Source organism: Simochromis diagramma, unplaced genomic scaffold (genome assembly GCF_900408965.1).
Source record: "Simochromis diagramma unplaced genomic scaffold, fSimDia1.1 OVJJ01000602.1, whole genome shotgun sequence".
Classification (NCBI taxonomy): domain Eukaryota; kingdom Metazoa; phylum Chordata; class Actinopteri; order Cichliformes; family Cichlidae; genus Simochromis; species Simochromis diagramma.
This window is the reverse complement of record NW_024387040.1, coordinates 11,651,151-11,676,541: the sequence shown is the minus strand read 5'-3', so window position 1 is coordinate 11,676,541 and position 25,391 is coordinate 11,651,151. Positions and strand designations below refer to the sequence as shown.

Sequence of the window (25,391 nt, the reverse complement as noted above, 5' to 3'; positions counted from 1 at the left end):
ATAATTAAGTTACAGATTTCTGTAGTTTTACACATTTAATTCTTAAAGCTCAAAGAGTGCCGCTGACAGGAGGTATTCCTCACTTTTATACATGTAACATAACACCTGATCCAGAACTGTAATTAGGATTGGCTTTAAACAACGTGAAAAACTGTGTGCATGTAACCAAAGTAAATGTGCAAACGCATCGTAGCAGTCGTAACCAGATTCCTACTAGCGCCCTGTGCATGGGGCTTGTATTGTAGGCAGCCTGGTAGCTCACCTGGTAGAGCAGATGGTCAGAACCTGCATGCAAAACGGTCACTGGCCAGTTTTGCATAGAGTCAAACTTGCAAAGAAGTCATTAGTAATTCTAGTTTTTCACTGAAGTCCATCTCTTATAAATTATGCAAAGATTCAGTGAAAGTTGTATTTAAATTAGGAACTTCATCATAGATTTTCACTAAGTTTATAATAAGATTTAAAAAGATTTTTTAAAATCACTATTATATTAGGGTAAGAAGTAAAGAAGAACATTTGTGAAACTAATATGAATAAAAGTCAATAATTTATACAGCATAAGAAAAAACATCAAAGACAAAAATCATCATGAAGTTAATAAACTACTGTGACTTAATCAGGCTTGTCATATATGGCAGGCACATCTATGAGTACAGACACAGGCCACTTATTGTTATGAAGCAGCCTGAGCCCGAGGCTCAGAGAAGACAGACATGGTGATGATTCAGGAAGACCTGACAACAAATCAATGATTACATTAAGTCCTCAAAAGTTCACAATTCAGTTTCAAACTGTTCAAGTCAAAAACATGAGGCTCTTCCAGTGTATGACAGAGGTTGCACAACCACAGGAAAGTGAATACCATTAATGGTACACGGCCATAAAGTGTGCAGATAAGCTGACGCTGTCACTTAAAGGGAAGAGAGCTGTGACAAACCAACAATTCCAACCATGGCATAATCATGATCCAAATATGTATTTTCCTAACACGGTTAATCTGCTGGAGATGCTAATCATACCACATCTTTGAAATGTATTCAACTTAACTCAATAGGAGCCATAATACTGCAAATTAGAGCAACATTAACCAAGGTCTACGTCATGTCTGCTGTCTCAACTTGAATAAACATTGCAGCAAACCGCAATAAAAAGCAGCGATAAGACGTACGGAGAGAAGACTACATGATGCAGACAGAGACTCAGTCAGTCAGTCAGCTGATAAGCACTTCAGTCCAGATAAGCTGCTACAACCCCTTTCCTTTAAATACACAGATGCAGTACAGTCAGCTTGCATTATATCATCACAGGCGAGACTGTGTCATAACGAGTGATATGCAATATGTGCAAAGCGGCAAACCCTAAAAACAAATTAGGAGACAGGTACAGCGAACAAGTAGTTGCAGAAATGAATCTTATCAGCGAATATGGTGATGAAGAAAGTAGGGCGAGACCACACCGCGGATATTGTTACTGAAAGCTCTCTTTATAATAGTGCAGAGCACAAGTAAATGGTTCAACCAGAGACTTCAAACTTGTCAGGTCACTGTGGCACGGGGAGAGAATACCTTTTTCAAATTCTTACAAATTCATCTCCAGAAACGTAACTGTCGCTGTTATTTAACTTGAAAAGTGCCCTGACTACAAAAGACAAATACCTAAAAAGAACAACAGCGAAAAGATCTAAAAGACACAATTTCCTTGCAAACTGTTTACTTTCAGTGGTGCCATTTAACGTGAAACATGTGCTCATTGTAGGGTACAGATTCCTGCTGTGAAACCTCTCTTTCCTCAAACCGCAAAGACATCTCCCATGACACTGCAAACCTCATTTCTGCAAGCAAGCCAGATGCCCATTTGCTTTAATCACTTGTTTATATACCTCTAACTCTGTTTCTGGGAAGATGGTGGCAGCCAGCGAGTTTTAACACGTACAATTACAATTTATTTATTTCACTTTCATACATCAAGACTGATTTGGCTTTAAGCAGGAGAACATGCACCTATCCACATCTAGACAACATGTTTGGTGTTTTTTGTTTCTGGTCAATATAGTAAATACAAGTGTACGTCGTTTCTGTGGGTACAATAAAGTTCTCATAAAACATCTCTACAGATATGACTTTCATATGGTTTTATTTGTGTTCCGTGTGGAAAATAACAGCATAAACTCATTAACCTTCCAGATCTGTTCCAATATATTTACCAAAATCGTTAGAATATAGGCGCACTACATAAAAGCAAATGGTGACTCCAATTCAGTCAGAACCACTGTAGTGAAAAAAGCCTGTTACTGTATTTCAGTCTGCAGTAATTCATATTATGCTTCAATCACAACTGAAGTAGGAAAAATTGGTGGTTGCCTGGTAACTGCATCGAATTTTTCTGCTGTCACACACCGATGGCAAGCGATTGGGTCACCACTAATGACTGCAAAGCAATTGGACAGGTTGCCTGATGGGAGGCAACCTGTCTCCAAATAATTGCAGTACAGCTTGGACCGACTGCAATCACTCATAGACAGACTGTCACAGGCTTACTAATAGCTAATTTATTGATGCAGACAGATTGCCAACACAGCAATCAATTTACAGCAACATACATTTCTGTTTAATGTAAATTTCTCTGCATGCACACAATTTTTGATTTTCACCAATTTCTCACAGCTAATCACTAATTATCACAAATAGATTGCACGTTAACGCCAACTTGACCCCAAATTGACTGACAGCTGACTGACTCCACTTATTGCCGTTTAATTGCCATGTTGATGCACCAAAGTTGCTTTGAAGACAACAGCTGACCTCCAAGCAACTAGCTCAAAGTCAACAAGATGCCATGTTCATTGCACATGCTGCGGTCTCCAAACATTAGGCAGTATTGCTCTTTTCTGGGGGGTCCCTACCTTCCCATGGTAGGTAGCTCTGTTGTTATCAAGTAACAGGACTGCAAACTGAGCTCAACTTTTTGACTTGTCAGCAATAAAGCTAGTATTTTAAATGAGGCTCATTTCTTCCTCTGAATCTTGGAAATATGTTGTAGTTCTGATTTTCAAAATAAATGCTTGGACTTCAAAGTACAGAATTCACAAACACAAAGTGGATCTACCAAGTAAATACACTGGAGTCTGGGACAAGTCTGCTGTTGCTTGGAGTAATTTAAAGTGAGAGGAAATGGGATAAATAAACAAATTACCCTCCAACTTTCATAGCAAGATAGAATGAATTTACACACTGCCATCAGTTTCTGTAGATTTAAACAGAGGGGATCCAACTAACCTAGATCTTGTCCAAAGTTATTACATGTGGATTTTTTTATGTTTTGGCACTCATCCATGAGGGACTCTGGGAAAATCAATGCAAGAAGAAAGAGTCCAGCATGCAGGCTCCAGATGCTTCACATCAAGTAAATAACACGTAAACAGTAAATTAATGAGCTTCAAAGTTACTTGTTGGTTGATTTTGTTATCTTTGGGTAAAAAACCACGCTAAACCTCTTTCCATCCTCTATTCTCAGCTAAACTAACTCCATGCTATTGCTTAATATACAGCAGACTGCCATGAGAGTATAAGCAATATCACACTGCCGTCTCATAACATGATAAAAAAAACAACCCCAGATTGTTCTGATTTAAGGCACATTACTGCTATAGCACCAAGATCTCCATCTAATCTTGATCGAAATGCTGTGAACGAGACCATGAGATGTGAGGGCTGCCTCTGTGAAGTGCTGCTGGAAGAGGATGTGATTAATCCCTGCAGGTTCTAGGACACCAGACAGACACAAGAGCTGCTCTCATTGGATGGTAATGAATCATCAATGAAGACACAACTGAGGATGCAAGGTCGAGTTCAAGCTTGTCAGCCTCTAGAGTTGTACGAGATTTGGAAAGACAGAAGATGCTTCAAACATTACTCAATAACGTCATTCTACAAACACCTCAACGTGTAAATGCAGCTCTCAGCTTCAGTTCATGAGGAAAAACACAGAAAAAAAAAAGAATCATCAGAAACATGAGCAGACGTGACATATCGCATGTTTTTCTAGTAGTGTATGTTACATTCTGTTCCCTGCAAAAGAAATACATGAAATAAAATAAACTTTTGGCAGGCAGATAATGTACAGCAGTTGTTCCACTTATTGTTTGGAAGCTTACTATGAAATGTAATTGAAGCAGATTGCTGCAGGAATGCTCTCATTTCTCCGCTATGTCATAGTCCATTAGGACGATACGCTTAGGTTTCTTTCTCTGTGCAACACTGGTGGAAATATGAGATGTTTCAGGGAGTGTGTGTGTGCGTTTATTGACTTGGAAAGCAGCTCTGTGAGTGCGTACGTGTGCGTAGTGTGCACCCTGTGTACTTTTTTCTGTGCTGCCCTTTTGGATGCCGAAGGATTGTCTGAATATGTCATGCTTACTGGCAGTACCGTGTCACGTTGTCCCAAGTTCAAAATGCTGAACACAAACATTGCTTAACAGCAGCAAAACTTTTTAAAAATTGTAATTTCTATACTGAACAGTGTCCTTTAAAAGGCAGTTTACCACCAAAACACAGGTTAACTGGATTCATTCTTATTCACACTGAGCAAACCTTGCAGGGAATTCCCCCACCTGATTATGCAATAGTATATCCATGATGACATTTAGACACAATGTATTTCATTGTAGCAGCAAAAGTGGGGCAACAACGGACAAGCTTAAAGTTGATTTTTAATGCATTTTTCTGATAAAATGCTACTGAAACAGGAAGTTCAGACTAATTTTTTATTATAATTATTTGGCTTCCATGGTTTTTGGTTATGGTGATTTTTATTTCCTTTAAACAGGAAGATACTGAAGGCGTGTCTACATTTTTGTCCTCAGGCAACCAACAGTGGAGAATATCACTCTCACCACCTTAAACTGTGGATTTTGAGATGGGAGTGTCATGTCAAGACCGGAAGGAAAATATGTTTCTCACTTTTCATTTGATATCACTTTAAACTTGGGTTTCTAACGGCTAAATATGGAAATTACATGTGAATTAATTATGAATTAATTACTCTTTTTTTAACATTTAATAAATTACAAACATAACCAAAACATGCATGAGAAGGTATCACTGGGTATTATAGATTTTTTAAAAGATTTTATAAAAACCCAAGGAACCCCTGAAATATAGCTATGAGCAAACCAGAGTGTGAACTCAACAGCCCATCACTGCATGATCAGTTTACCTACAGAGAATTAAATATGTCATATGTCTTCATCTATTGATCTATAAGAGTGTGTTAAACTACTGATTGTATTTTTACTGTGAAGTTCTACCTGTCCTGCAAGATTAATGCCCATTGTCATGCATGGCTAACAGTAGCATTCAACTTTTCGATACAAAGCCTTTTATCTAGACTCAGTATTTACACATATATTATTTCAACACTGAAGCATGTCAGTATTTATTTTATGTAAAACCTCTTTTTATTTAAAAATGAACTTGACCATTTATGACAATTAATTTTAGTCACTTAAGTCAAAAGAAGACAGTTCTTCGCATCCCCAGTTATTTGTATTTGGTGGCATGGCTCTAGTCTTTCACCTTTCCATCTTTCCTTGATGCATTCATATGTTGAAAACCTAAGACGGGAGAGTAGCAGCAAGGTCCTCGTATAAAAAGGAGCAGGCATCAATGACCACAGACATTATTTAAGTTAGACACAGCATAAATTGAAGAGGTGGGCAGCAAAGCGGCTTGCAGATGCACAGCAGCGGTAAAGCAGCTTATATAGCTCACCCTATGTAAAATCAGCCAAATCATTAGCTGATGTGAACTCACACTAAGATCATTTGATCTGTCTGGACTGTCTATACTAATACTATGCTAAACTCTATGCGTAGTGCCAACAGGTGCCAACAACCACCCTCAAATTAACTGCAGTCTGAATTTTCTGCTTCCAAGTTCTGGATGAGGAAATACAGTTTTACCTAATAAGTAGACATGAAAGCAAGATTGTGCCTGATGATTTGATGGCAGCTTTCTGATAGTTGAAGCTTAAAATGAATTCCAGCAGTACTTTAACAAAACAGACTGTTCTTGTGTCAAATTTGTTGCTATAGAAAGAACATATAAAGATAAGGAGGTCTTACCTATGAAGGGGATTGAATCCAGAGAGTCATCCAAGTCGTTGGATCCGGACTTTTGCCGTGTGTCTCCCAGCCTTCTCAGATGCATCTCCCTGTAGCTGTCACTAGACGTCCAGCACATCGCTGCATCTGCAGAGCCTGCCTTCACTAAGTGTGGTGACTTATGAGTCACTCCTCTCTGGTTGTCGTTAACAGCTATTACATAGGACGGAGGGCGAACATGAGCAGTTCCAGAGTTTTTGTCCCTTCTGAGGACCACAACGGTAGCATCAGGTCCTTCAACACCCTCTGCAAGACTGCCGTTAGTCCATACAAGAGAATTAGTGGAACTAGAGGTTTCTTTGACCTTTGGCCTTTGGGTGACAGCTCCATTACTGGTAGAAGCACTGCCAGCACTTTGTAGTTGTCTCTGCGTGGGCAGTTTAGACGAAGGACCAGAGCAAGAGGAGGATCTGGCTGCTAGCCCCGCCTCTGACCTGCTCTCTATTTTCAGACTGTCAGCCCTGGACCTGAGCTGCAGGTGCAGAGGGGAGGAGTAGCCCATATGGTTGCCCATGATGTTAGCTCTTTGGTCTTTTAGAGGGTCCATGGGTTTAGTGGAAGGTAAGGCAGGTGAGGCGTCTGAAATGGCATTTTTGACAGGCAGACGTGACGGCCTCATTATGATGCCATCTGTCCTCGATGGCAGTGCAGAATCTGTTGTACCTTTAGTAAACACAGGAGCTGCTAGAGGCGAGTTGGAAAATCCCTGTCCTTCTTCCTCTTGTCCAGTGAGACTCCTGTTTAGATGAGGTAAAGCCCTCAACTCAGATCCCTGCCTGCTAGCCCTGGCTTCCTCTCCCTGACCCAGCTGAAGCCTGTCCTCCACTCCCAACCTGTCTCCAGAGAGACGCCCACCTAGCTCTCCGGGATGCTGACCCAGGTAATCACAAGACCGAGCACGAGGTTTGGTGACTCCTGTTGGGGTTGAGAAAGGCAGAGCATCCTGTGAAGCGCTACGAGGCCAGTTCCTAGTTGTTATCGTCCTCTCTGCCCCGCCTCCTAGCCTCTCCTGGGAGGCGCTGCGTAAAGGAGCTGTCACTGCAGCACCTTGACTACCTGTATCCACCCCACGGTCATTGGATGCACTCCTGCGTCTAACCTGGGATTCCAGTGCCCCTCTCTGACTGGCAACGGGAGGAGATGTTGTTCGTTGCTGGGTGTAGACAGAACTAGAACTGGAAGCTGCACGCAAGGTGTCCAAGCGTTCCTGGATGGTGCGGCAGCCATAACTGTGCAGTCTTTTGGCATCAATATAGTCCTTATAGGTGGTGTAGTTTTTCCAGTCAATGTTCTGGTGAGGGGAGGTGGAGGGAGCTGTGGGAGAGGGTGAGTAGTGGTTGGCGCTGGGTGAGATGGCAGTGGAGAACGTGTCCTGCGAGGCCCGTCCAGGTGGAGATAAGGTGTCAGGATAGATTCCAGGTCTAGAAGTTGAGGAAGGGGGGTAGACTGGCATTTCTGTGGTGCGTGAGGAGGGGTACTGTAACTGAGCGCTCCCAGGGACTGAGGGAATAAGGGGTCTTGGTCGGGTCGAGCCAGAATCTGTTGTAGGACCATACCGGTTTTCCTCAGTCCTGTGGCTGGGTCCAGCCCGAGCCACCCGAGACCCCCTCTCGATCTGATCAGGGGGCACTGTCCTCACATTGTCATTACAGACACACACCACTGTCTGAGACTTTGACGTCTGCTGGGGAGGAGAAGGAGGAACAGGGATTTCCACCCGATAGCTCTTCTCTGTGGCGCCCCCTCGCCTCCCTGGTCCTTGAACTGGCCCTCTGGGAGTCTCAGTGACAGTGACAGGCTCTGATGACTGAGCCATGCCTGCAGCCTTGACTTCTATCCGTGGGTAACATATGGGAGGGGGCTCAGGGATATTCTGGGCATTTCCGCTGTATGCCTCATTTCCTTTGAGGTATGCATCCTGGGAATACGCCTGCAAGAGATTATAAGAAATTATATCACTTTGGTTGCAGAGAGGTTTAAGAGCTAAACCAATCCCATCACATCCACAGAGATCAACCTAACCAGAGAACAGATATTTTAAACTCTCTTAAAGGACAAGCATGGAGTGGGAAGTGCTGTAGAGTTGACACAACAACACTTGACACAAATATAACTGGTGCAGACGCATTTCCAAAAATATCCAAGAATACAAAGAGTGGGATATCTATTTTTGCCCTGTCATCTCATTTCTCAAGCAGTATTGCTAAAGATGCATTTACAACCACATCTCATATTACACCTCCACTGCCATTTCAGCCACAATAGCATGTTCCTATAGAAATACTACATCTGCAGTACAAAAACATTGTAGCTCAAGTTACAAAACTGGAGAAGGGCTCGTAATCCACAAGTGTCATTTATTTAAGACAGGAGTCTTTGTATGAGCTGACAAGATTATCAGAAAGTCAAACATTGCTGCATACCCACAGCAAACTGGACGTGACAGATGGGACAACTGGATTGATCCCGTCTATACCACTAAATGAATAGCACGCCATTTCTTCAAATCAAACACAGCTCTGCTCAAAGTTTCTCAATTCTTTTTCTAGGAGACGGCAAACAAATGTTGCAGCCTAAACTCCTCTGTAAAAAAAGAAACACAAGTGGGAAAAGGAGGCTGCCAGAGAGGGCAATAAGTAGAGAAAGAAAGCTGGAAAATCCAGAATAAACCCTCAGAGTCTGAGTGAGGATTAATCTGGCAGGGGCTTACCCACCTTTGGTACCGAAGAGCGTGCCCTGAGGCATGAGGAAAGGGTGAACGGGGGTCTCCTCTGTCTGCTGCTGGCAGCTAACGTTACTTCTGTCAGCATGGCTTCACAATTCTACAGTCACTGAAGCCACCGAGGTACTTTCCGTGATAAAAAGTTAAAGAAAAACACTTTGTTTTGCCACAGATGGCGTCAGAAAAAAACTCCTGGCCGCATACTGAACAGACTGTATTTCCACATCCTTTCAGCACAGACGTTCTTGAGAAAATGAAAGGGAGAGAGTTGTGGCGTTGGACTTTAATCGATTGCACTCTACCTGAGGTGTCAGATTACAGCTGCATTAACAGTAACAGCACTACCTCAGCTGCCGGGTGCCTCCCTCTGAAACTACGTTCAATCCAAGAGAACTCAATTTCCTCACCGTGGAAAGCACAGAGGGAAATTTAGAAGGTCTGTTGACAGACGATTTCAGGGCATTTGTTTATCCTTTAAACACATCTTTCCCTTCTTTCCCTTAACCTACTTATCAGGGTAAGAGAAAAACACCCTGCTCTACCTGTCCTACCACTGCAAACACAATCTCAAGACAAGGGGAGATCTTTCATAAGAGGTGAAGGAAAGTGGAAGATGAGAAGATTAGTATGATTTCCCTTCTTACCAAAGCAGTGATATCCCTGGAAAACTGCAGTCCACAGGTTAGATAAATGGAAGCAGAGAGAGAAAAAAGGAAATAAAGAGAGTAAACAGGTAAGAATAAAGAGATAAAGAGGTACCAACGATAGACTTCGGCAAAAGCTAAAAATACATCTCGCTGTAGGAAGGCTGAACAGAGGCATCACGGTCAGTCAAAGTGGAAAAATAAGAATCGAAAAGAGCGCAGCTGCCCATTTGGTGTTCGTCTTAGACCTGAATACCTTCCTGAGTCTCGTTGTTTGTCCCCATTATTTCGTCCCCTCACCTTCCTCCGCCTCCACCACACAGCACAGTCGCTGTCAGAACACACTGGCAAATATATTCTGCTGGCTTTTTCTCCTTCTACATACTCTGCATTTCTTCCCTTTGCTCTGTCACTCTCACCTGCTCACTGTGGTAACGCCCCTCCCTTGCCCTTCCTCGCCGGCTCCTGGAGCATTTCGTCGCCCTTGTGTGTTACACTCTCTCCACACTTGCCTCTTTCCTCGTCTTCCCTCTGATCTGTCAGATGCTGCACTGTCAGATTTTTTTTTTTTTTTGCTCTTTTGGGTGAGCACCCTTACTTGCCTGATCTGCACCAGCTTCCGTCTTGTAAACAGAGCACTGAGGGGAGTCAGCTGACTGCAGCTGCACTCCCTCCGGTTAGGACTCAGTATCTCCCAAAACAGACATTTAAAAAGAGACACATACATATTTACTGATACTCGTGTTGCCGCTTCAAGCTCCTTTTATCTTATGGAAACAATATTAGATCGAGTCTTCTCAATCTTGTCAATATGAGCTCCACATGAATACCAGAAATTTCATATATTTCCTTTTTATGGGATAGAATCTAATGCACAAGATCAAATATTAAATATGGAATGAGAACTATGAGCTTGTTTATTCACATTTCACTTTTATGTGGGGGCTCATTCTAGATTTTAAATAGGTCAGATTGTTGTGAACTGTACATTAAAATGGTGAAATTAACTCTGATTGTTGTTTTCCTCCATGAGGAGAAACAGCTAATTGCTTCCTTTGAATCCCTTGTGAGCTCTGATTCATTCCAAAAGGCCAAAAGCAACTTTCTGTGGCTTTTTGGTGAGCTGAGGCCAAACTAACAAGCTATGTGAGGAATTTAGCAACACAGTGGGGTCTGACTCAGCTCTCTGCTTCAACGGTGATTTTCCCAAGCAGAGGTGAGAAACGTGTGGCGACTGGTTTGACACGGCTTTGCGCTGTTATCGTCTGAGGTGCTCTGGACCCTGACTGATGCCGTATGCTGGTTGTTTGCGTCACTGAGCTCCTCAGGCTGATCGGTATAAACTCGCGGAGCTGCGGCATGAAACCCGGCTAGGCGGCGTTCCTATTTGCTGGTTTTACTCCCGGCTTTTTGAAAACTAGCCCACCCACATGGGACAATCAATACAAGCTTTAAGTATAAGAACAACCCTTAAGAAACATTGCATAGAGTGGGTGGTTAAACATTGACTCAACACTGGAATGATTACTAGAGTTCTTCCACAGTGGATTAATCATGTGACTACAAACTGCAGCCTGTAAAATCCCTGCAACTGTTGAGTCTTGACTAGCTAGCCATAATCAGACGTTAACGACACATTATTCTCATCATAAGATGTTTTCTCCTGATGCTCAAATTGATGTAAATATTTGTTTTATTTAAAAACGTAAATAAAATAATAAATTATGGTGTAATTGTCATTAATACTGTACTGTGGCGCCATATGACATCTGAGGTCATCATACTTGGTAACCCTAACACAACCCTAACCCTTTCATTTGGAGAAAGGTAAAACAGACTCTTTTAGATAAAAATGTGAATAGTTTTTGATGTGTGCTAGTCAGAAAGATTATTTTAGTTGTTTATTGATTGCAAAGACTAGCAGAATATTTTAATGAAAACAAAACTTGTGTATTCTGTTTGCCTGGGTTATGCATGATTTGCATCTATGCTGAATCCATGTAGAGGCCACCAAGTAACCTATGCAAGTGGCCAGTGCTGTTGCCAGCATTGTGCCACCAACACACTAGTTGGTTCTGGAGTTTCTCTATTTGAATGGATCCATTGTATTCCAGTCAAGGTGAAAAATGAAGATAAAACGATGATGGTACTGAACAAGCCAATCACAGTCTTTACAGGCTGCTCTGATGCGACGCAGTTACTTTCTAAGAGTCACGGCGTCGAGTTTCAGAAGGGTTTGTGGTCACAGCGTACCTCCGGCATAGATTTAACTCAGAAGCTTAGATCCCACTTTAGAGTCACAGACCTCAGAGGGTTAGGCAAAACAGCATAATTTGCAGCCAGTAACACAAGTTGTCTGCTTTGGAGTCTGGACACCAAACTGACAATTTAAAGCAACTGTTTGGCTACATGGCAAGCATCTGTGGAACTGCTGCAAGAAAAATCTGACAAGTAAAGTTTTCTCTGGCTCCAGCTGCACAGTGGAGAGCCACAGAAAATGAATCTAAAAGCAAACTTCAAGAATGATCTTGTCTGTAGCCAGCATTTTGAAAGGGATGATGAATGTGACTATTGTTGGATAAAAAAATTCCTTACTGAGTCATATTTGTTCATTGAGCCGGGAAACCAGGTGCAACCAAGGTAATGCTTTTGCATATTGCTACACAGGTTAGCTGACTATACGTTACTGTATATACCCGACTGTTTGACACAATCACAAGCAAAACAGTGACAGCGAACAAAGTAAAATACTGTAAAGTATCTCATTGAGTCTGGTTTGTTTGACACATCCAGAGCATTATTCTTCAGCAGAACAAAGGTGATTATTTAATGTAATTTCAAAAGATTAACAGGTTAAGTTTTAGTATGCCTGCACACGTACTGCACGATGGATGGAATGAAGAGACAGACATTTTAATGTCAACATAAGTGAAAATTAATTATAGCCATTCATAACCTAATCCTAGAGTCTTAAAAGCTGCTCTCCAGTTTTACAACTGGGGATTATCTCTTTAGATGTTTGTGCACTTGTGGTATTTACAGATAAACAAATGCTTACCAGCTGCAAAATGTCCTCATCCTTTGGCATCACACAGAGTTCCAGCAAGGCATCACTGATGGATGATAAACATAAGAGAGAGAGAAAGATAGAGAGAGAAACAGTTATAACATAGACCTCAAATTAAGGACGTGTGAACATTTCTCGTAAGAAATGGCCAGGTGACATATTAAAGGAAAAAAAAAACTTGACTCTTAACCACTGCAGTGACAGGTTTGGGTGTCTCTGTTATGCCATTGGGGGCATTTCAATGGCAAACTTTGGATTGTAATGTGATTGGTATCTTCTAGGATGAGAACCTGGGCCAGGCCACAGCAGCAGGACATACATTAAAGGGCTGAATGACTAAAGTTTCAAAGCAAATGTTAAATGAGATCTCAACCCAACTGAACATCTCTGGGAGATGTTGGACTCATCAGATTAAGGTCTCGCCATGTCTGCATGTGCTGATGCGTGGATGACTCAGGTCTGCTGTAGCTGTGCACTGTCACCAGAAGGAAGAGTCAAAAATATGAGGGCTACTCTTATTTGTGTTGTTATTTCTGAAGCAGGGATGTTGAACTCATTTCACTTTATGAGCCAAATACACCCCACTTTGATCTTAAGTTTATGTTAATTCAAATAAAATGTCTGGATTGGAGTCTTTTCTGGGCCACGGGCCTTATGTTTCACATTCCCGTTCTTCTTTTTTCTGGTTCACCTCCCGAGCTTGTTTGTACAACATTGTCCTTTTTTGTTTTTTCAAAGCACCACACTGAAAGTCCCTTTGACTAACAGAAAGTGTGCGTAAACGTCAAAACATCTGCCGGGAAGCACTCATGGGCTTAGCTGGAAAGTGTCTCAAAGTGTGTGAGGCTGTTAAGCTGGGCACTGGGATTGGTCTATTAAGAATGACGTGAAACCGATTGTTAAAAACAACATGTGCTGCTATTTAGATTGTTTTTTTCCACATTTCTTCCTCTCCCTGGTGAAGCCTGCTATCATTCTCTTTCCTGTTCCATTTCAAACATTCACCATTCTTGGGAGGAATGCATGCAAGTGTTTCTCCAAAGCATCTGCATATTACAGTCTTTCTCTCTCTAAGTGCAACCAAAAAGTCATGCAAGCAAACACAAATGCAGGGCCTCAAATTCTGCATGAGGCAGCACTCTCCAAAATCATAACGGTGTTGCCACAGAGTAACAGAAACTGGCATTTTCCCAACTGTAGTTTGTTTACTTTGGTCTGAATCAGCTGATAAATTTGTAAAACTCTAGATGTTTCCCATTTTTTGGTTTCTTTTAATAACACTAACAATAAAAACTACCTGAGAATGTTGAGTCCGCTTATTGGCCACATGTGTCGGAGACGGGAGAAACAAAAATCAATCAATATGGAAGCGTACCTTGTTGCTTGTCTAAGCGAGCTCTTTAAATTTATGGCCAGTTGCCAAGGTTATCATACTCAGCATACTCGGGGCGATTACCTGGAGGACTACTTAACCCTGCGCTGACGGATGCTCCACGCCAGTCCGTTAATCACCTCTCTGTGGTAACTAGACTCCCGCGAAAGCGTTGCGCTAATGTTTTATTGGAACTGCGTTAAACCTGCCTTCTTGTGTTTAAGATTTCGATCCGGCGTCCAGTGTCTGCCACCTGCCTGTCCTCCTGCTCGATTGGATCACCCGGTGCTTCATCTGGCCTCGTCACTAACTCCACGAATTCCCTTCTCACGGACCTTCCCACTTCCCTCCCGAGCCCCACGGTCCCACTCCGATTGTAATCCCGCTACCCTAACCTTGTCTTGTTGTGCTCCCCAGCTTCCCGGCTCACTACTAATCTTCTCCCCTTTCTGTTGCAGCCTCCCACGGTCCCGATTCCGGCTTCCCCGGGTTTTTTAGTTCCTTATTTGCTCCTCTGGTTTTCCCGGGCCGCCTTTTGTTATTTACAGTAAAGTGTCCTTTCCTGCTAACACTTGAGTCTGCTTCTGGATCCTTTTGTGCACACGCACCTCGGTGCATGACGACAGGAAACATTTCACTTAGACTAGGTGGGCCAGACTGGGGTCAGATCACGTTTTCATCATAAATGGAGATCATGAAAAAGACTGTTTTTTGGTCCACACCACAGTGCCCCAATCAAAGTGCACCAAAGAGGATAAAAGAGTCAGACTTTGATTTATGCTAGTATTCTTTTGTCACGTCTCTGTACATCTTTTCACAGCTAAATGTAACACGTGGATGTGAAAGCATGTGAGCTTTCTCTGAGAAGGAAACTCTCTGCTAAAAAGGAACATGTTTCCCAACATCTCTAACTCCTTTCCCATCAATAAGCCACAAACATTTATGAAAGGATTAGATCTTGTGAGTCATTCAGGCTTTTTGTTTTCCCTCAAAATGAATCATTAACTGAAACGTGCAATCTTACCTGTTCTGGATCAAGGCTATGACTTGAGAGTATGTCTTCCCAATGATGCTCTCTCCATTCACCTTCACTATCCGATCCCCTGGGCAGAAAAGAAAAAGAATAGATGAAAGAGCAGCACGTGTTTGTGCTCTGAAAAATGATCTGAAATCACAGTCAACGTGATTATTGACCGAAGAAACCACGATGGAGTGACTCCTTCCAGCACAAACACACATTTGTGTTCAGATCAAAGGAGAATCGTAATACCAGCGCATGTTTATGTATGTAAAAACCCCATGTTAGGACCTATCTCCAAGTTTTCTGAAGATGGCCATCATACAGGAAGAGAGGGGAGGTGAGTTTAGGAGTGAAACTAAATAATTGTGGGAAAATACCACTTGCTTGTCCCAGGAGGAGAGCGAACAGATAAAGGCAGGCAGCTTTAGACGGCTTGTCTGGACCGCTTTACATTTCCTGTAAAACAACGTGCTAACCTGGCAGTAATTCTGGCAGCAGTAAGCCATCACCTAAATTCCAGGGAAACTGTAAAGAGCAGGAGCTGATTCATGCTTTCACCAAAAAGGGGATATTTTTATGTTCGCTGATTAAAATTAGAACTGATTCCTGTTTTGATAAGACAAGAAAAAAAGTGGGAGATGTAAAAAGACAAATTTAAGGAGAGGTCAGAATAACAGCGTGCATATTACACTTTGCTCAACCCCCCACGAAGGAGCCATCTGTTATTTTGTAACCTCATATCTGTTTTGCCTGGCAGTTTACAAGGAAGTGAGTTACCTACAGTACAGACGTGAAGAAATCTTGGCATAAAAAAGCACTCTGAGGTCAGATATGAGACAGGCAGAGTTAATCAGATCTGCCGGTTATTACACTGTGTGTGTGTTAATGTGACTGTGTGTGTGTGTGTGTTTGTGTGTACCTGTACAGAGTCCAGCTCCGTGGGCGGGACCTCCCTCCTTCACTTGCTTGACGAAAATCGTGTCCATTGGCTCCAGACGATTCCTCTGTCTCCCTGGCAACCAGAGAGTGAGAGAGAGAGTGAGCACACATGCAGAATGGCGATTGGTCACACAGTTAGGAAAAGCAGCAGCAGTGGAGTCATAACTAGGCCAAATTGCATTGGGAGAATTTAACAGCTTCAATATTCTGCTGATGATGCTGATTATTGCATATTTCCCCTTTGAAGCCCTGAAATGATGTAAATGCACACAGTTTGTAGCAAAAACACAAAGTCCAAGGAAAGTATAGAAAAAGGAGAGTCTATAAATTTTAGACTGTTGATAGATGATGACTTGCAGAGTTTTTTTTTCCTGTCTCAAAGAGTTATTTTTTGAAGGTGATTGTGTACATGAGTATGACTGCTACACATACACTTTATGGATAAATATACTGGGTCACCTGTACTGGGAGCTGCTAAGCTTGGGAAACTGATATTACAAAGGTTCTGGCGAACCGTTTTTGTGCTGATGTCAATGCCAGAGGAGGTTTGGAGCGCTACAGTTCAATTCATTTAGCAGCTTTTACACACTTTTAACACTCTGCGATTCCCGCTCTGCAACTTTATGCGGTCTGCCACTTCATGGCTGAGTTGCTGTGGTTCCTAAACACTTCCCCTTTGCAATAATACCACTTACAGTTGATGAATGAAAAGCTAGCGGAGAATACATTTCAAGAACTGACTTGTTGCAATGGTGGCATCCTGTTACAGCACCACGCTCAAATTCAATGAGCTCTTTGGAGAAACCCATTCTTTCATGAATGTTTGTAAAGGCAGACTACATGACTGGGTGCTCGCTGCTATGGGACTGAAAATTCAAAAGTTTAAGATGTATACCCCAATATGTTCATATTGAGTATAGTTAGGGCAAAGGATAGTCTGTGCATTCTCCTGTTATTTGTGAGAATACCTATTTAGTAAAGATAACTTTACTCAGGAAAAACAGCTTACAAAAATAGAAAAAGAATCCAATGAATAAAGTTGGAAGGTTCAGTAGTGATAAAAATCACTTCCATCAGAACTAAATATTTGGAAAAAATGTTCAGCCATTTTCATTTTTCCTCTTGTCCAAAGGAAACACCTGGGTTTTCAGTCAGTTTAAAGCAGCAGAGATTTATTTTGCTCTTTCTTTACTTTAAAAGTCGAAATGCAACAAAATAAGTGCTGTTAATATATAATCAAGTTGCCTGCTGTCACCAGATGTTGTATTTTGGGTGTTTTTCACTATCTTACTAAACGCTGACATGCTGCAGCTAACAGTTAGTCAGCTGTTTGGTGAATGAGAAAAACCTTTCATTGTCATATGCACTGTCACAGAGGGTTTCAATTGTCCTTAAAGTCCAAGGTCAGATCTTTTGTTGTTTTTCTTATCAGTAATTCAAAAAACAAAAGGAAATGCATTGAATTAAATTAAAACAATGAAAAACATATTACAAGCTAGGATTAAATAGCTAAAATGTTTGATATCTGCTCAGAAAATAGCCAAACAGGTTAATTTTATTACATTAGCTAACACTGAATGACGCCTTATTTTCAGTTCTGATCAGTGTTGCATTTTCAAACTTAACACACCGACTTCTTTAGCAGAACTACACAGAAAAATATATTATTTCACATCTCAAAATGTCATCATCATAACATCCAAACACTGTGCACCAGGTCACATCCTTTCACTGGCTAAGGACAGCGAGGGGAGGTCACAGGATGCTGACATGGCTGCACGCGAACAAGCCACAAAGGAGGTCACTTTCATATGGCAGAGGGAAAGCTACCACAGCATGCCATGTGACGTACAGTGAGGCAGGCTAGTGGAGAAAACGTAGCTGATTAAGGATCAATACTATCATATTTCAAACATATTCAGACAGCATCTATCTAAAGGTATAGCCAGCAGTTATCCTTGTGTGTAATGAAGATAATAACTGTCTTTAACTGAGCCCATTAAGCCACAATCTCAGTTAACATCGGCTGCCTTTGAGAGCCCACGGGCTTTGAGGAAGTGCAACATCAGAGCATCCCCACTGTTCTTCCCTCGGGGAACGCTGACGACCGTGCCCTGCTTTGAGTTCACACATGCATTTACTAGCCAGAGGTTACTCTGACAGTCGGTGTGTTTTAGAGCTCTGAACAGCTGGACCGGAGCAGATGTTGCTAAAGAAAAACTTCAAAGATGAGGAAACATTCACTGAGTTTACACATGTTGGTCTGGGATCCAACCTTGTAACACTGTGTCCCTTTTTTCCTAAAATCATGACTACATCCAGACTGCATGCATTTAATGTCGAATTCCTGCTGGGAGGAACCACAGAAATGTTTCCAGAAGAGCCCGTTGTAATGCAAGTGTGTCACCTTAGTCGTCCTCTTTCCCTGCAAGCCAGCATGTTCAATGTTTATACCACTGCCTCCCTCCTGTGGCTGAATGTGTTACTGCAGGAAATTAACATTCATTATACTGGAGGTTTATAATATTTACTAAAAGGAACAGCATCTGCTGATAAATGTTGTCCCTTGTATGTTCTGGTTTATTTAATCCTCACAATAACAATACCATTATCTCAACCATGTTAGTTCAGGAAGCTATAATGTCACAGATTTCATATGCGAGCTTTAGTTATACAAAAGTCAGTTTATTACTCTGATGTCAACATTAAATGCACTTCAGAGTTTGACTGAGAGCAGCTGCAGGGTTGTTTCTGATCCAGCAGAAGGCAGCAGAGGCTGTAAAATGACTCATCACCCAGGTATAGCGTAAAACTGTTAAGAGCAGCTTTTCACTCTTCATGCTGATATGATGTCATTGAATTACCCGGTGACTAAACAGTTACCAAAACCTTGGCATGCTGACATTGTGGCTCTTCAGCACTTCCAAAACAAGCGATGAAAGCTGCACTGATGCATTAGGGCGTGATGTTACAGGCACATTTAAGGACGTGACTGACCCATGCCGTAGCTACAGATGTCAACAAATACTCTCCCCTCCCTCCCCCCTCTCAGTGTGTGTACTAAGCAGGTTCCCCCTCTGCTATTAGCCAACCTCAGCAGGCTCCAGCTCTGCAGCAGAAATTGGATTGTGGAAGTTTCCATGCGCTGCAGCTGGATGAACGGGATTAAATATGGAAAGCTTTGGATAGATTTAATGCTCCCAACTGTCTTAAAGCAGAAACTATTATGTGGATTAATGAAATACATCAGTCCGCCTCAAAATGATTTCAGCTCATCTGAAACACAGATGGACAGCTGAATAACCGCAGTGATTTTTGGCGGGAAAATCTTTCTCAAATGACACTTATGAACCAGCTTGCATCACCCTTTTACATCACAGTAAAAAGGCATATGACTAAAGCAAACTGTGGCAAAGAAAGCATGTGCAACCTATAAGGTGCCAGCAAAGGTATATACACTATAATGTCAAAGGTACTGAGCCACCTACACTCTACCACCTACCCATGATCTGCTCTACTATGGACACCCATTCCAAGAAGCTCCTGGCGTTCAGTTTTGTGCTGCCGGTAATGTCAGAGGAGTTACTGAGTCAGCAGAGCATTGGCAGTTTTTACACACTAGGCCTTTGCACTTGGTGACCTCGCTCTTTAACTTTACCTGGCCTGGCACTTCATAGCTGAGTTGCTGTGGTTTCTTAATACTTCCAGATTGCAATAATACCACTAGCAGCTGATTGTGAAATATCTAACTCACTAACATACTTGATGCAACATTACCCACTGGTTCACAAAGGTTTGTAAAGGCAGACTGCTTTCATTTTATGCACCAAATGGACTGAAAACATTTAATATGTGTGGCCCAGTACATATAGAGTATATAAACCACAGACTGTATATAAAAGATGGGATTAGAAGCCATATCATCACCTATTAACTTATAGAATATGGTTTCTATAATCCTAGATATAATCCTAGATAGGTGGTTGGATTAAACTATAATTGAGTGAGATATCAAATCAGTCTGAATCCTAAAGCAGCCACGCTTTAAGATACTGTATAACTGAAATGGTTGACCTGCTAAAAAGAAGAATACTACTTATAGACAAAAGATCTATAACAGGCAATAAACATGTTTATTTTATCTTTAAAAATGAGAATTTTACAGTTGACTCCGTGGTGGAGCCAGCCTCAAGCAGCCATTAGAAGAAATGCCTTTAAAAATGACTTCAGGTATTCTGTTTATCCATGTAAAGGCTAGGGAAAACATCGAATGGGATGAGCTCATTTGCTTGAAAAAAGGTCCTTAAATGACTAATCCATTACTAACATATTATTATTTTGACTTGATTAGAGAAGCAATTCTTTCAGATGTACTTTTGGTTCCACAAATGTAAAACTGAAACGCAATGCTGACACATCTTAATCCATTCAAACCCGAGACAGCTTCTTATCGAGGCCTTTTGGCACTGTTCAAATAGTCTCCAAATACCAAATACCATGCATTTTTGTTCATTTCCTCCATAACTGAAACAAAGTCAGAGAGAAGAGGAAAGCAGACATACGTGCATAGACATGCGTTCAGTCTGTTTTTTCTGTTGTTTTCAGTTTGAATCAGTTTTATCAGGTAATTCACTTGACTTTTTGAACCTAGATTTAAATGCTTAATGGATGCTGCAAATTAGCTCCAGCTAGATGCTTTGTATTCATCACGTCTGTATTACAGCTTGCACATATGCAGCAGTATTTATCTGTATTTCTTCCTTTGTATTTATGGTCCAATCTAGAATTTTACAGTCAAAGGCTTCAGCACTACTTCCTGACTTCAACAAGCTTGTGTCTGGCTCAGGTCCCTGGCTGCACAGCTGGGCCTGGTTGCGTGGGCCAGCTCCCCGCTCCCCTGTTGTTTTGGGTTAGATAATGTTATTCTACAGAGGGCTGGGCCCGCTGCCCACTCCCTGGATTAACCCTGGCGTAATGCCTCTCTGTCCATCTCGCTGTTCTCTACCACTTGTGTCACTCGTGCATTTGTAAGCATTTCAAATACTAATAAGAAGGTCTGTGCTGGAGTTTAGATGGTTATCTATGACAGGTCCGCTCCATTGGGGAAATATCAAAATGGGAGGTGCCTGACCCTGACACAAGGCAGTCCCCCCATAGTGCAGGAAGGTCAAAGCACAAGTACACTGCACATAAATCCATAAACTCTAACTTCCTCAAAAAGCAGAGCTTGTTTTAAGGCCAAACATGCGCTCAAAGAAACTGAATTGCTTCAAGGCAGAAGATCATGAAAATAAATACTGTAATTCTGCCCTTCCTTCTTCAGTTTCCATAAAGAAACAACATACACAGTTCACACAAGCCAGTCCAAACACAACTCTACTGTGAAAGCCTAAACTCTGCTGAAACACCTGTGTACCCGAGCCCCGACCTCTCTGAAATACTGAGCAAACCCACATCCTTACAAACTGCATCAACAATGATGCGGCGACTTGTAGCTGCCGACATCAGACGGGCCAGTCTTATTTCACTAAACACTGGTTTTTGTTAACAGCCACACAGCTTTCTGACAGTAACATAAACACACGCTGGAGCAGGGCATGTCAATACGTCTTGAAACCCCTGTCATCACCATTCGAGTTAACTCAGGAGTGAGTCAGCTGTGTTTGTGGCACCTCTACACAGGCCAGAGTGTTGCTGTATTTTTGAGGCCAGTGGTGAAAACTGTTAAGGTTTCGAATGTTGACTGAAGTTGTGGCTTGTCAGGAACAAACAAGCTGTGATTGGTCAGCTTCTAATTCCAAGTCTCAAGATCAATTTCTACTTCTGCCTTTAATCCATGTAGAGCAAATGCAAGTGTCTGATGCTGTTGCAAGTATTTATACTTGTATCCATACGCCTGAACTTTTATGCAATTTTGCCAAGACACTACTTGGCGAAGGGAGTTTCTCTCTTCAAGTTGATCCAAGCGATTCAACACGAAACTCTCTTGTTTTGCTGTTATTGCTGACAAAGGAGATCTTCAAAGTGAACTGGCTGACACACCAACGATACACTACATGGACAAAAAGTGTCGGCCACACCTCTTAACCTTTATATTCAGGTGTTTTTAGTCCCATTGATACAGGCCTACAAAGTCAAGCACATAGCCTTGCAGCCTGCTTCCACAAACATGTGTGAAACGGGTTGTTCCAAAGAGCTCAGTCAAATTAGAACTGCAACAGGATGTTACTGTTACAACAAGTCAGTTTTTGATGTTTCTTCCTGTAGATGCTGTAGGTGACATTGCTGACAAAGTGGAAGTGTTTATAAGCCGCAACAATTCAAGCATAAAGTTAAAAGTTACAAAGCAGGCTCACCGAGCGCCGAGGCAACAAGTGCGCAAAAGTCGACAACATTATGCTGACTGAATAACTGAAGAGCTCCAAACGTCCTTAAGCATTAACATCAGCACAAAAACTGTGGGCAGGGAGCTTCGTGGATTGGGTTTCCAAGCCTGAGCAGCTCCTGTAGATGTAATGTGCAGATGGCCCAGTACTTTTCCTCATGTAGTCTGCTAATGTGGCGCTGAGTTTCACGGGGAATGATCTCAGCACAGTCAAAGAGAAAACAAACTAATACTAATTATAATAATGATTACACATTGCTTTAGCTTGGTTGCCTGGTCAAATGCTGATGATATGAGACAACAATGAATTGATTAGATTGATTATTTAGGATCTCTTAAATTAATATAAGACAAACACACAATATAAAGACTGATTTGCTTTTGTAAACCTAAAAGGGAAAGTTTTCACAGAAATATTAATCAAAACCTAAAATGTAGACATCTCAAAAGGGACCTACTGTATTTACTATATAAAAGTAATAACATTCTCTACTGTTCATTTCACTGGAAATCTAATTTGTAATAAAGAAACTGCACCTCTTCAACATATGAATAATGAAGACTGACCACATGCTATTGGTTGAGCAAGAAAAACAGCATTTATGCGCCTTGAAGTACCATGTTTTTATCAAACAGATTCTAAAATACCTCAAATACAAATTCCTGGTAAATTTGGCCACCACATACAATGCTACTATTATTCACAATCCAAGTAATGATATCATCAACACAATATGTAGTAAGAAATGTAACCTAATATGTATGTGTAACACCCAGCAGGGCTGGATTCCTGCAGTTCCGGGATCATTAGAATATAAGTTACTTCCAGGACTCCAGCATTCCTAACCTGGGACACACGCCGAGGTAGAAACACATGCCTAACAGTACTGTGTGCATATGTCCACTCATCACATCAGATTTACACACAAACATGTCTGGTGTTTTTTCTCACCAGGGCAGGAAGGTGGTGGAGTACTTTCCATCACTTTTTTTCTAAGAATCACACATACCACAATCCACTGAGGGGAAAGCGGATATGTATTGACATTACACTGACATGCACAGCAAAAAGAAAAAAAATCTGTATTTTGTTTTCTTTCTGTGAAACAAGCCAAACTATCCACCAGGGGAGTTCAAGTTCAAGTGAGGGAACAAGTGACAAACATCTGGAGACACATGGGGTAATTTTAGTCTAAAATGTTGTCTCAGGTCTCTTGGAAAATGAGCTAAACCTGTCCCCTTAACACTGATTTTCCACTTGCAACTCAACAACAGTAACCAGGCCTGTCGAGCTTCTAATTACTTCACACATGTTGAAGCTGCGTTCATGGGTCTGTACTGTGAATCATTGCTTTCGTTGCCTTTTCGTAACCGAAATACCAAATCAAATATCGAAGGAGTGGCAAAGCCCAAGAAACGTGCTATTTGCGTTGGCTGTTAATTGTTCTTTTTACATGAACGTGCAATTTTATAGGTGGATTACGGTGTAATCTATGCTTGAGTCATTCAGTTTAATAATACTTTTTGTCCATTTAGGTGTAGTTAATTTTATCTTACCATCACAGCTTTATAATAACTGAAGCTGTTTTGAAATTCATCCACTTAGAATGAATTTCAAAACAGCTTCAGTTTTGAAATTCCTGCTCAGTGTCGTGCTCCTTTCAAACACATGCCAAGCAAACTGATCACACCGTGCACATTTTGTACAAAGGGCAGGTGTTACTCATGGAGCACCGTAACATCAAAACTACTGATTTACTTGTCATGTGGGTTGAAATGTGACATTTTCATATACTTTATTACCTCTTGAGGTGAGTTTGGCTGTAGTTACCAGTGTGAAATAGTTAGTAGTTTGTAAAATTCAGTTTTTAAAGTATCTTATTTAATTCTGTTTGTGAGGCAACCAATGTACTGATGTTTTTAAGGGGGTTTGTTTTGTTTTTGTATTTCCCTTTTCTGTGGATTTTTTTTTCATTTGGCTCAGAGCCATCTGGTCAGATGATTTTGCCTGGGTTGTTTAATGTTTGCATCACTTTTTACGCACAACGATGTAAGTAATGGGGGGATTTATATTTTTGCATTAAATCTAATCTTTCCTACATCACAACTTATGCCATAACCTAATGTGAATGTAGCATAATCTCATGTCACTTCAGCCTACAACAACTGTGATTGGCCAGTCTAGTTGCACTGGTGCATTTCCGGCTAGCTCTCCTTCTGCTGCCACTTTTCAAGCTGACTGAAAGAGAAAAGATCAACCTGATGAGCCAAACCTCATTGGCAACTTAAGTTGCAATGGCAAAGTTGCAGAGGAATGCTCGACATACCGCGCACAAAGCTAAGGGTCTCCCACAAGCAAGGACCTTAGCCACGTGCGTACGCAATGTAGCAGGCTCTACATAGCTTCACCCAGAAGTCCTAAATAGGCTTAAGCAGCCATCAAGTGCATATTTAAGAGTTGTTTTTACAAAATCCTGACTTTAGAACCAGTCAAACAAGAACATTTATAACTTCCCTCACTCACTATATCTGCAAACGACAATTGTTGTTTCAGGAAAAGTGATGTTTGCCAGGTAGAAGTGATTAGCCTGTAGACCAATTGCTCTGTGTGTTCTCTGTTGCAACAGAAAGCTAGACAGTCACAGCAAAGATCTATTTACAGTAGTATGTTGAATCGTTGCAGAGCTGACATAATGCAGTAAGTGATGTTCGTTGTTTGCATTTATAATTGAGCACTGGTGGGTCTGCATTGCTCTATCATCACAAGTGAAACCAGGCTGTTTATATTGGACCTGGACCTGATAAATCAGTTGGGGGAGTTGGCGTTGGGGGTGGGGTGATACTTCAGTACATGTATTTTCACAGCTAAGAAAACAACCAAACAGCATAAGTCCACACAGGCAGACTAATGGTTATTGCATTAGCACTGTGAACTAGCTAGATACAATTACAAAGCTTTGCATTTCAGTTTACAGAGGCTCTCCATGGGAGTCTTCAATAACATATTATGATGGATAAAAAATAAATTTGTGGCTGGCCAACAAACAACATTTTTAAGAATAAAAACTTACATTTACATTT

At 41.5% G+C, this 25,391-nt stretch overlaps 1 protein-coding gene across 7 annotated transcripts in view; it reads right to left on the bottom strand.

Moving 5' to 3' along the window:
• LOC120741398 (rho GTPase-activating protein 21-like) overlaps positions 1–25,391 on the bottom strand; it is a 101,089-nt gene that overhangs the window by 15,205 nt on the left and 60,493 nt on the right. For 4 of the 7 annotated variants that reach the window (XM_040044289.1, XM_040044288.1, XM_040044285.1 and 1 more), the window contains 5 exons: positions 15,906–15,998; positions 14,990–15,068; positions 12,585–12,639; positions 9,527–9,550; positions 6,122–8,090 (listed from right to left, as the gene is read on the bottom strand). In XM_040044289.1, coding sequence (XP_039900223.1) covers positions 6,122–8,090; positions 9,527–9,550; positions 12,585–12,639; positions 14,990–15,068; positions 15,906–15,998 — 2,220 coding nt within the window. The other 3 variants (XM_040044286.1, XM_040044291.1, XM_040044290.1) reach the window with 3 other exon arrangements.